This window comes from Mustelus asterias, chromosome 1, assembly GCF_964213995.1.
Source record: "Mustelus asterias chromosome 1, sMusAst1.hap1.1, whole genome shotgun sequence".
Classification (NCBI taxonomy): Eukaryota; Metazoa; Chordata; class Chondrichthyes; order Carcharhiniformes; family Triakidae; genus Mustelus; species Mustelus asterias.
In genome coordinates this window covers 54,558,220-54,571,476 of record NC_135801.1, presented here as the reverse complement: position 1 = coordinate 54,571,476, position 13,257 = coordinate 54,558,220, and the positions used below count along the sequence as shown (strand labels likewise).

General features: G+C 43.2%; 1 protein-coding gene across 4 annotated transcripts in view; it reads left to right on the top strand.

The window, feature by feature from the left end:
• The window catches only part of nr3c2 (nuclear receptor subfamily 3, group C, member 2), a 348,506-nt gene extending 342,189 nt beyond the window's left edge, over window positions 1-6,317 (top strand). For all 4 annotated transcript variants that reach the window (XM_078212425.1, XM_078212406.1, XM_078212434.1 and 1 more), the window contains one exon: window positions 5,223-6,317. In XM_078212425.1, the coding sequence (XP_078068551.1) occupies window positions 5,223-5,378 (156 nt within the window). In that variant the 3' untranslated portion in view covers window positions 5,379-6,317. The remainder of the gene's footprint in view (window positions 1-5,222) is intronic.
• Window positions 6,318-13,257: the final 6,940 nt, after the last annotated feature.

Below are 13,257 nucleotides of genomic sequence, written 5' to 3'. Positions count from 1 at the left end.
ATAAAACGAAAAAGAGTGGCTAAAGTAAACATTGTTCCTTTAGAGGATGAGAAGGGGATGTAATAACTGGAAATGAGAAAATGGCTGAGGCATTGAACGGGTATTTTGTGTCGGTCTTCACAGTGGAAGACACAAATAACATGCCAAAAATTGATGGCAGGAAGGCTATGGTAGGTGAGGACCCAGAAACTATCATCATCACAAAAGAGGTAGTGTTGGGCAAGTTAATGGGGCTAAAGGTAGACAAACCTCCTGGTCCTGATGGAATGCATCCCAGGGTACTAAAAGAGACGGCGGGAGAAATAGCAAATGCACTACTGGTAATTTACCAAAATTTGCTGGACTCTGGGGTGGTTCCTGCAGATTGGAAAACAGCAAATGTGACGCCACTGTTTAAAAAAGGAGGTAGACAAAAGGCAGGTAACTATAGGCTGGTTAGCTTAACTTCTGTAGTAGGGAAAATGCTTGAATCTATCATCAAGGAAGAAATAGCGAGACATCTGGATATAAATTGTCCCACTGGTAAGATGCAGCATGGGTTTGTGAAGGGCAGGTCATGTTTGACTAATTTGGTGAAATTCTTTGAGAACATTACATGTGCAGTGGACAATGGGGAACATGTGGATGTAGTGTATCTGGATTTCCAGAAGGAATTTGACAGGGTGCCGCATCAAAGACTGCTACATAAGATAACGGTGCACAGTGTTACGGGTAATGTATTAGCATGGATAGAGGATTGGTTAACCAAACCAAAGAGTAAATGGGTGTTTTTCTGGTTGGCGAACAGTGACTAATGGTGTGCCTCAGGGATCAGTGTTGGGACCACAAATGTTTACGATTTACATAGATGATTTGGAATTGGAGACCAAGTGTAGTATGTCAAAATTCATAGATGACACTTAAGATGAGTGGCAGAGCAAAGTGTGCAGAGGATGCTGAAAGTCTGCAAAGGGATATAGATAGTCTAAGTGAGTGGGCAAATGTCTGGCAGATGGAGTACAATGTTGGCAAATGTGAGGTCATCCATTTTGGTAGGAATAACAGAAAAATTGACTATTATTTAAATGGTAAAACATTGCAGCATGCTGCTGTGCAGAGGGACCTGGATGTCCTTGTGCAAGAATCACAAAGAGTTGGTTTGCAGGTGCAGCAGGTAATTAAGAAGGCAAATGGAATTTTGTCCTTCATTGCTGGAGGGATGGAATTTAAAAACAGCGAGGTTATGTTGCAGCTGTATAAGGTGCTGGTGAGACCACACCTGGAATACTGTGTACAGTTTTGGTCTCCTTACTTGAGAAAGGATATACTGGCACTGGAGGGGGTGTAGAGGAGATTCACAAGGTTGATTCTGGAATTGAGAGGGTTGGCTTATGAGGAGAGACTGAGTAGACTGGGGCTATACTCATTGGAATTCAGAAGAATGAGGGGAGATCTTATAGAAACATATAAGGTTATGAAGGGAATAGATAAGATAGAAGCAGGGAAGTTGTTTCCACTGGCAGGTGAAACTAGAACTAGGGGGCATGGCCTCAAAATAAGGGGAAGCAGATTTAGGACTGAGTTGAGGAGGAACTTCTTCACACAAAGGGTTGTGAATCTGTGGAATTCCCTGCCCAGTGAAGCAGTTGAGGCTACCTCATTGAATGTTTTTAAGGCAAGGATAGATAAATTTTTGAACAGTAAAGGAATTAAGGATTATGGTGAGCAGGTGGGTAAGTGGCGCTGAGTCCACAAAAAGATCAGCCATGATCTTATTGAATGGCGGAGCAGGCTCAAGGGGCCAGATGGCCTACTCCTGCTCCTAGTTCTTATGTTCTCATGATACTTGATCTGCCTATTCTGCATCTATCTGCGAACGTTCAATACACCCACCACATTAACACCATTACCAGAATAGTGTTTGGAGTGACCAGCACCAGCAATATGTAGATCCTGCTTTGGACCCAAAATGGCACCTGCAGCACCAAATATATGAGTGCTACATAGTCAACCTTTGCAGCCTTTATCATTTAAATTTATAGAAGTTTATTTATATGGAACCACTACAATTTTATCAAATCTATTTGGATATTAATATTGCACAATGTGATTTCAACTCAAAAATAGTTACAAATTAGTTGTGTCAGTTGGTTGTGTGATATAATTAGAAAGTCCCACCAACAGTCACACCAAGCAGCCTCTGCCATGTGAGCTTCTGTGAACTATAAGTCGACAATGATGTGTGATAGCTTTTGATTTTTGTTGCAATTTTTTCTCCTATGAAATCAGTTAACACCTGAAAATAGCTTATTATACAAGATATAAACATGGTGGGATATGGAGTGCTATTGATTCTCTTGTCAAGTCCCTTGTCAAGTCTTTAAATAGGCTGATCTAATAGCTACAGTTCTGGCAAAGGAACAGAAATGCTCCCATTTTCAAAATTGTAATTAAACATTTCCTAAATTAAAAATATTAGATAATACTTCTGCTACACAGAATGTGAATAAATACATTTTGTAATAATAACCACATTTAAGCTTAGCTAAAGATTACTTCAAACTGAATCTATAAAATCAAAAGTGATGTTACTGCTGGAATCAGTTGCTGACAGCACATTGTCACCACACTGCTCCCTACTGGACAAAGAGAGGATCTCTTCCCAAGCAAGTGGACAGAAAGTCTTGCTGTCATCATTTTCTCCAGGTTTCAGCCTTACAGATGCAATTTGAAAGTGAGGGAAGAGAATTAGAAGGTTCAGTAAATGTCACTGACCTGGCTGTTAGTCAATTGATCGTCTTATTAGCTGCAGAGGTGCCTCAAGAGTTTTTCTGTGGTTACTCCAAAACCATGAATCGTTTGCCAAAGGCACTCGCTGAACCCAGAGCAATTTCAGGGCTGTAATATTTTTAAAATAATATCGACAGATTTATGCAGTGCTCTGTAATACTGGAAATGGCTCCTTTACTGATATTCAACAGCTGTTTCCTATGCTTTTGTGTAGCTCGCAGTACACAGGAATCTCTTTCTCACCTGCAGGTGAGCTTCTGCCCATTCCTATAATATGCCATGTACAAATCACAGTTTATCGGGTATATTCAGCAGCAAATTCCACAAGGAATCTCTCAATCTACTGCCGTAATTTCAGCTGAACCCCCGGGGAAGCAGCAGAGGAGGGGGTGCCAGTACTGTAATCGGTTGGAGAGGGGACAGGGGTGTGTTGCTGAACCTGAAAGAGCAGTTTAACATGTCCTCCCCAACTCTAAGACACGTGCTCAGGACACCACCCCCATCGCCCCCCCCCCCCCCCCCAACCCCTGAGTACAAATCTTCCCAGGCCAACACAGTGCAAAAGCAGTTGGCAACAAATAAGATTGGTTGACACATGAACAAATTGAAGGTTGGCCATGCATGCGCAACCACAAGGACCAGCAGAGGCAGATTCATTCTGGGACAAAATCCATCATAACCCAGGACAAAATGCATGATTACAGCACAATCCCAGGAAACCCCGGACTCCTTGGTCACCCTGTGAGGTATGGCAGTAGATTGGGAGATCCCCAGCCAACAGGCATAAACCCAACTGGCACACTGGAAAACTACTAATTACAAAATAAACTTTTACTGGGCTAAAAACAGAAAATGCTGGATAAACTCAGCGGGTCTGGTAGCATCTGTGAAGAGAGAAACACAGTGAACGTTTTGAATCTGTATGAACCTTCTACAGAAGTGAATAGGGGTAGAAATGTGCTTGATGACATAGTTGGAGAGGAGGTGGAGGAGGTGGGGCAGAATGAAAAATCAGGGATAGTACTGGCATTGAGTTTCATAGAGCAGCACATTGAGTGTAATTGTCATAGGACATCTCAATCAAATGCTGAAGCGTATGTGGACAGCCATGAAAAAACCTGCCAGACAAGGAGTTTCTTTTTTTATTGGATTCCAGGACCTCTTCAGACAAGTTATGTTGGCTGCGTGGCCGTTTCATAGAAATCATAGAAACCCTACAGTGCAGAAGGAGGCCATTCGGCCCATCGAGTCTGCACCGACCACAATCCCACCCAGGCCCTACCCCCACATATTTACCCGCTAATCCCTCTAACCTACGCATCTCAGGACTCTAAGGGGCAATTTTTAACCTGGCCAATCAACCTAACCCGCACATCTTTGGACTGTGGGAGGAAACCGGAGCACCCGGAGGAAACCCACGCAGACACGAGGAGAATGTGCAAACTCCACACAGACAGTGACCCGAGCCGGGAATCGAACCCGGGACCCTGGAGCTGTGAAGCAGCAGTGCTAACCACTGTGCTACCGTGCCGCCCAGCTGTGTTGTTACATCCTGCCCCTGGACAGTCCATTCATCCTGCTGCTTTCTGAATCTCGACTTTTCAATACAATTTGATTAGCAGTTAGTAGTTTTCCAGTCTGTTTTACATTTGTTTTATAAAAATAATACATCGTTTAGATTGTGATTGGTACATATGTGCGCTCCACAAATGGACAAGCCAGCCTGACATGAGGAAGTTGCACTGTAAATTGCACAGATGCAGAGGAAAAATATTTCAAATGGCAGATTACATGGAAACCACTGATAGAGGCAGAGTAAAAAAAGGAAATAAGTAACAATGTACAGCAATGGTAACTGTGGTATCAGCTTACTAAATGACATGGTAGTCACTCCATGGGGCTTATTGGCGTAACTGAGGCTGCAGCTATTTAAGGGTGGTAATAATTTTAAAATTATACTTCTTTATTTGCCAGGATGCTGAGCTCTGTTATTTGCCCAGAGCTTCCCCTCGGAGCAAATTTACCCATTCAACATCTCATCAGCAGCTGTTCTCTGGGCTGGGGAGTGGGACTGATTCAATAGCTCTTTCAAAGAGCCATCAGAAGCTACATGGTCCCTTGTGCTGTCCCATCCTACGAAAATATAAAAAGCAACAACAGGCCAACATTGAAGTGGTGGCACTGTTGACCAGAGCTGCTGTTCCGAGGTTGCAAATACTGGTTTCAGTATCTGTATTAGTGCAAACCACTTGTCCAGCTATGCATCACGCATAGAAGAAAAAATGTAGCAGTTACTAAGCACGATGATGTATGGATGTTGAATGTTCAACTGTGATATCTGCACCTGCTGTCCTTGATTGGACTCGACTAACAAAGCCTAAAATATCAGCTCATTTAAAAAAATCATGATGCAAATGTTTCTGTTTCTAACCGCATACATCTTTCCCTTCCAGCTGGTCAGTGGGCTTCTGCAGTTCTGTTTCTACACATTTGTGGAATCTAAGGCTCTGAAAATTGAATTCCCAGATATGCTGGTGGAAATCATCAATGACCAGTTGCCAGAGGTCACAGCAGGAATGACCAAATCCCTTCTATTTCACAAGAAGTGATCTTTTTAAAGATGAACTTTGCCTTAAATTTTCCTCCTTATGTTTTGCTGGCTTTAAAAATTATTTTAGCAGGCTTGGTGTCCTGTACGTCGCTACACACTAAAGAAACGCTTAATGAAGGTTTGGGACTGATATAACACAGAACTGTATCAATGAGATGAAAAGGGATATATTCAAAGGTTAAAAGGAAGCCGGGGAAAAGTATTTTTTGAAAGAAATATATTTTGGCAGGAAAAATTGTAATACAGTCTCTTTTTTAAAGGTAATTTTTTTGTAAAGTGACATGTTTCTGCATGCATAAAGATCTGACGTTTACAGTGTATTTAAGAAAGGGAAAGCTGTGCCTTTTAGTATCATATCTAATTTAACCATTTTACAGCATTTGCTGTAAATAAACCACAGATATACTAGCTGAATTATATTAAATATTTCTTCTATTTTGTAATTAATTTTCTGTTAATTAATTTTTTTCCCCTTTGCCCGTCACTAGTGACTTTCGCTTTGTAACAATATTGCTTTTGCTGCACTGTTAAGAGGCTTTTTCAAGTTCCATCTTTGTTGTTTTGTGCAGTAGCAATAGGGAACTAAGTACTGGATAAAATGGCAAAAAGGTGCATATAGCTTACTTTTCTTACAACTTTCCAAACAAATAAGTAGTAGGGCAGAACCATGCCCTGGGAATCCTAGGTCCTTTCCAACCTTTTTAGAATTATCTAATAATTTTCTGTGCTTTGCTATAAAGTTCTGTATATTATGCTGTTGGAGTCCTGATGTAGCACTTTTGGTAATCCATACACTGTACTTATCCAAATCATATGCAGAATTATAAAATAGTTCTAAATAAGTTGATTTATATTTCCATGGAAGCACTTAAGCATCTACATTTGTGTCAGCAAAGGATATTAAAAATATGATGATTAAATTACTAGTTCCACTTTTGAATGTCTTTTTCATTGTTATTGAGTCAATGGCTGTGTTGCAGGCTTTGATGTCAGCCTTTTAATTGATCACAACTTTACTCTTTGAGTAACCAGACAGGAAACAGTGTTTTCTTAAACAGCTGTTTTAATACAATCTATAGCAAGGAGGCTGGGAAGCGACAGCTCACATCCCTGTACCTAACCAGAGTGGCGTATTCCAAAACACAAAGGCAATTAAAGTTTTCAAAATCGGTTAAAAGTAATTAGCATGAACCAATCACAATCACTTTACGCTTGCTTCATTATAATATCCAATCAGCATGAAAACTTCATAGTACAGCTCGTTTCTGTATCTGTGGACCACTCCCATTTTCCAGATACAGATGTCTGATTTATGTGCTTTGCCAGACTAATGGTCTTGGTGTCTGTCTGTGAAGGCCCTTGTAAGAAAACCTTTGTTTTTCAGTCTGTGTGATTTTTTAATTTGTGTGACTATTAACCCTTTCAGGCTGTGATGATGGAATTATAATCGATGCACTGTAACACAAAGAAAACATAGTCATTTTCCATCTGCCAGCTGGAAAAATGTAACACAGGTATCTCCTTGGCTTTGAAAGCCTAAACTGTTCTTGACCCAGTCAATCAATCTGCATCAGAATAACGTGAGCCAGGGAAGTTCACCTTTCCAATCTTGGGCTGTGCCACCTCATATAGGTTGGATCAGGGACACAGCAGATTTGGTAACATCCATCTCCATTGCAAAATGCTGAAAGTGTGCGACCCAGAATCCTTAAAAACAGAGTAAAGAGATCTCAAAATGTTCAACATAATGTAAGGGTCTTAGAAGATAAATATCAGTCAGTGAATCAGTAAAAAGATTGAATAAATATACAAATAAGCTGATAACTCTCAGCTTCTGCACCTCTTTCAATCCCTCCACTGCTTCTAACTTGTCACGCTTTTTATCTGCTATCTAGTATTGAATGAGCAGAAATTTCTTCTAAACTAAGTATTGGGGAGACCAAAACCATTGTCTTGAGATCTCACCACAAAATCTTATCAGCCAGTGACTGCAGTGCTCTCCCAGGCCTCTCTCAGTATTCTGGGGTATATCCCATCAGGCCCTGGGGACTTGTCTTCCTTAATGTTTCTCAAAAACCCCAATACCTCCTCCTTTTTGATCTCAACATGACTCAAACTATCTACACATCTTTTCCCAGACTCATCATCCACCAAGTCCTTCTCTTTGGTGAATACTGACGCAAAGTACTCATTTAATACCTTGCCCATTTCCTCTGGCTCCATGCATAGATTCCCTCCCTCGTCCTTGAGTGGGCCAACCCTCTCCTTGGCTACCCTCTTGCTCTTTACATATGTATAAAAAGCCTTGGGATTTTCCTTAATCCTGCTGGCCAATGCTTTTCCGTGACCCCTTTTAGCCCTCCTTAAGTTTCTTTCTATTTTCCTTGTATTCTACACTTGCTTTGTGTGTTCCCAGCCTCCTAGCTTTGACAAATGCTTCCTTTTTCTCTTTGACTAGGCTCACAATATCTCTCGTTATCCAAGGTTCCCAAAACTTGCCATACTTATCCTTCATTCTTACAGGAATGTGCCAGTCCTGAATCCCTATCAACTTACACTTGAAAGCCATCCACATGCCAGATGTTGATTTGCCCTCAAACATCTGCCCCCAATCTACATTCTTCAGTTCCTGCCTAATATTGTTGTAATTAGCCTTCCCCCAATTTAGCACCTTAACGTGAGGACTACACTTACCTTTGTCCATCAGTACCTTAAAACTTACTGTATTATGGTCACTGTTCCCGAACTACTCCCCTACTGAAACATCGACACCTGGCTGGGCTCATTCCCCAATACCAGGTACAGTACACTGAACTGTCCAGACTACTTCAGTGTTTTACTGGCTGGCCTCAGAGCTTGCACTCTATGTAAACCTGAGTTCATCCATAAGACTACTGCCCATATCCTAACTCACAGTCAGTCCAGTCCATCCATCATACATCACCCCCACACTCACTGGCCTAGATTGGCTCCCAGCCTGGCAACGCCTCTAATTTAAAATTCTCCTTTTAAATTCTCTTCCTTGCTTTCAAATTCCTCCATGACTTCTCTATCTATGTAACCTTCTTTGACCATACAACCCAGAGTTCTCCGCACTTCCAGCTCTAGCCTCTCGCACATCCCTGATTTTCATCGCTCCAACATCGGAGGCCAGGCCCTCATCTGAAATGGCCCTATGTTCTAAAATTGCTCTCTTCCTCCTTTCAGACACTCCTTAAACTTACCCTCTTTAACCAGGTTTTTTGTCACCTGTCTTAATTGTGGCTCGGTGTCAAATTTGTTCAATAATGTTCCTGCAAAGTGTACTATGACATTTTTACAATATTAAAGGTGTCATATAAATACCAGTGGCCTTTTTGTTGTTGATTATCACTGGCAGCAGGAAGTGAGAGATATGAACATTTTTTCATTCACAAGGTTACTAAAAAATGAAATTGGATCTAAGACTTGCATTTGCAGAAGGAATTGATAAACCTTTTATGGAAAATAATAAAGGGTACAGGGAAAGAACTGGGAAATTAAGGTCTTTCTGATAAGGGAGCCTGTATAGACTAGACTCGGCAGACTGTTTTGTGCCGAAATCTCTGACTACATCAGATCTAAATATCAATTTTTGAATCCCTCTTAGGTTAGTTTGGTTTTCTCTCATTTACCCAACTTTATTACCAAATCTGGTTTTGTCACACGTAAATTTTTAAAAATCTGCAGTAATATCTTAGCGTGATTGATGACACAGTTCAAAGATGAGACGCTATCAGAAAGTTAATCACAAATACATGGTATAAATGTGTGTTCCGAAATACAATTAAATAGGTGGCCTTTGAATTCCACTCCATATACATCAGTTGCTTTCTGTATTTATCACTTAGCACCTGACATCTCAGGAAGCGGAGCACTTCACAGAGAAAGGGAAAGGGTGAATTTTCCTGTGCAAGTCAGATGTTTTGTAGCCGATGGTTTAATAGCAGCACAGACTGTCAGAAAGCATTTCCACCAGTTCTCAATATTTTAGAATTAAATTATGCGTATTGATGAAAATGAATTGATAAAGTGCTGACACTCTGGGGGCAATTTTCCAACCTCACCTTGCACACTGGCAGTGCCCGCCTGGCACACCAGGCCAATGGCAAGGGGTGGGGCCTTGGGTGGGGCCTCACAGGGGTAGGACAAGATGGTGCGGAACCAGAATGGGGAGAGGGCAAAGTCGGTAGGAGAGGAGGGAACTCTGCATTGGAGGCTGGTGGTGGGGCTGCCAATCAGGAGGCCAGCAATCGGAGAGAGGATGGTGGTGATTAAGAGACCGGCAGTTGGTGGGTGTCCATTTGGGAGGGGGTCAGTGGTGGGGGTGTCTGTGGAGGGGGGTGTCTGTGGAGGGGGGGTGTTGGCGATCAGGGAGGTCTGGGGGGAGGGGGGGCAGAGAGGTCTGTGAATGTGGCTGTGATGGGTGTCTGTGGGGCAGGTGGCAATCCGGGGGGAGGGGGATCTGTAGGGGTCTGTGGATGTGTCTGTAGGGGGGATGTCTCGGGGGGGGGGGGGGGGGGGGGGGCGGCATCTGTGAGAGGTTGTCAGTGGGGGGGGTGGTGATTGGGGGGGGGGGCGATGCCCGTGGGTGGGGGTGTTGGCAGATCTATATATTGTGTAGACTTGTACCCAGTATATGGGAAACAGGGCCCAAGCCTAGCAGTCTGCAGCCGGCTTCCCCAGCGAGCTTAGGCTCCCCCCACCAATCGGCGTGAAACCCCCGACTGCCAAAAAGGAGTGTGGGAAAATTGCATGGGATAGCTCACTGAGAAAACCAAAGTGAAACACTCCAGTTTTCAGACTTTTGTGACACTGTATTTTTTGGGGGGAAAATCCCACCCTTTGTCTTTGTATTTATTGAATGATGCCATTTCAAGCAGGTGTTTTTCTTGGTGTGCAAAATTGGAACACCCTGGACTGTTCCGAAAAAATCCAGGATAAAAGTGAAAACTCACATAGGGACAAATTTTCTCCCATTCTTATGGACAACACAAAAACAACAGGGTCATTTTTAACACAACCCTCCTGTGAAAGTGGTGCTATGGGTGGCGGGGGGGAGGGGTGGGGGAGAGTGGGGGGCGGGGGGGCGGGGGATGAGGGCTGGCTTCTTGCTGTGTTCCAGCAACTTCAGCGTCTTCATTTGCATGAAATAAGACATGGGAAGACCACCGGGAAGATCAATAGCAACAATAAATGAAGCAAAATTAAAAGGAGCAACTGTGAGAAGTTAAAGTGGAGCAGCAAGTGAAACGAAATGAATCATCTGAGATAAGTAAAAACAAAAGGCAAAGACAAGAAGTGAAATCCTGGAAGCCAAGGAACATCCTTTGCAAACAGATGAACAGAGAGAGGAATCATGAGGAACTCACTATATTAACAGGTATCTAAATAATCTTTGAGACTTGTTCATGTACACTTGCTGTTTGGCCTAAAAAAACAACCTATTAAATGAGGAATGAGGTGTGCTTATGCCTGGTGTACTGCCCAAAGGTGCACTGTTCACACACAGCTATCCAATCATAATGAAGGGTATCTTCCTAAAGAGCGAGCGATACATGGTTAAAAACTACAGGACAAAGTGGTAGAGGCAAGATGCCAAAATGAATTAGAATTAATTCAGAAACAATTGAAATGAAGGGCGGGGGGGAGGGGGGGGGGGAGGGGGTGCGGTTAAGCTACAAAATATTTGTGGATGGATGAACTAAAATATCTGAATAACTTACCTTATCTCCCTTTCTTGTAATCTTGTCAATGAACATTAAAACATGGACTACTTATTCATCTATAAAAATATTCATTGAATATTTATCAGTAAGAAATTTTATGTCGTAATATTTAATGCTACTTTAATAGAACTCATTTGACAGCCTTAACTGATTATCTGAGAATGGGTCAGGAACAGTATTAGAAGGTCGCTGTTGATTACATTTCACTGGTAGATTTGCCTCGGTAATTACTTGCCTGTTCGACATCTTCTGCTGTAATGTATTTGTGTGCCAGTGAAAGAGCAGAGGCTGATTTTGGTAACTTCTTCAGCCAATAAACACCATTTTAAAAAATGTAACTACTTTTGTATGTTCTTATTCGGTGACAGAGAATATTCTGGACTGCAGATCAGATGATAGACGGAGAAAGGTCGACATCTCAGGCTTCATTATTTTAACTGTGTAAATCCATGTCACCTCCCTGTTCTTGCAATTTACCTCCCCATCTCCAAACTACCTTTCCTCTCCAAAGTCCTTGGCAATGTTCTTTGCTCCTAGATCTGTAAGCAAGGGAACATAGCAAACAGGAAGAAGAGGCCATTCAGCCCCTCAAGCCTACTTCACCATTCAGGTAGATCATAAGTGCTCCTCTAGCTCAACCCCATTTTTCTGCAGATTCCCATATTGCTTGATGTCTTACCTATCTAGAAATCTATCAACCTCTGTCCTGAACATGCTCAATGACTGAACCTCCAAAGCTCTCTGGGGTAGAGAATTCCAAAGATTCACTACCCTCTGAGTGAAGAACTTCCTCCTCATCTCAAACTTAAATGACGTACCCCTTGTTCTGAGACTGCTCCCCCTGATTCTTGACCCACCAACCAGGGGAAACATCCTTCCTCCATCTACCCTGACGAGCCCTTAATAAGTTTGTATGTTTCAATGAGATTACCTCTTATTCTTCTAAACTCTAGTAAATATAAGCCCAATCTCCTCAATCTCTGTTCATGGGAAAATCCTGCCATCTCATGAATCAGTCTGCTGAACCTTTGTTTTACTCCCTCTGGCAAGGGAACATAGGAACCAGGAAGAAGAGGCCATTCAGCCCCTCAAGCCTATTTCAGGTAGATCGTAAATGCTCCTCTAGCTCCTAGAATATCCTTACTTAAGGAGATCAAAAGTATGCACAATACTCCAGGTGTGATCTCACCAAGGCTTTATACAATTTCAGTAAGATATCATAGAATCCCGACAGTGCAGAAGGAGGCCATTCGGCCCATTGAGCCTGCACCAACCCCACACATTTACCCTGCTAATCCTCCTGACACTAAGGGCCCGATTTTACCAAACGGGCGCAAAATGGCGGTAAAGTTGGGCATCGGGCCTTTGCCGCGATCCGCACCCAATTCCTAGTGGATCGCCCCTTTACCAATGGCCGATTCGGGCGCCGTTCCGGTGCGTGCCCAAGTCGGCCAGCGCGACGATTTAAATGTATTTGCATGCATTTAAATCGACTTAATGAAGCGCGCGCACAACTTTACCATCAATTCCCCCTTTACCAGCGTTCGGCCCAATTCGCGTCCGCGCTTTTACCGACCTGATAAATAAAAGTCCAACTTGTACTTTTATTCAGCAGGGGAATCGTCGAGGCCCACCCTTCGCGGACACCCCCTCTAACCACCCGGGCAGACACCCCCCCCCCCAACCTGGGATCGGACCCCTCTGGGAGGCAGCCCCCCTGGCAGAACATAGAAACATAGAAATCCTACAGTGCAGAAGGAGGCCATTCGGCCCATCGAGTCTGCACCGACCACAATCCCACCCAGGCCCTACCCCCACATATTTACCCGCTAATCCCTCTAACCTACGCATCTCAGGGGCAATTTTTAACCTGGCCAATCAACCTAACCTGCACATCTTTGGACTGTGGGAGGAAACCGGAGCACCCGGAGGAAACCCACGCAGACACGAGGAGAATGTGCAAACTCCACACAGACAGTGACCCGAGCCGGGAATCGAACCCGGGATCCTGGAGCTGTGAAGCAGCAGTGCTAACCACTGTGCTACCGTGCCGCCCTAACACACCCCTAACCTACCTCGATCGTGGTCTCCCTCCACCATCCTTCCCGCTCACCTTCAGTCCTTCGACAG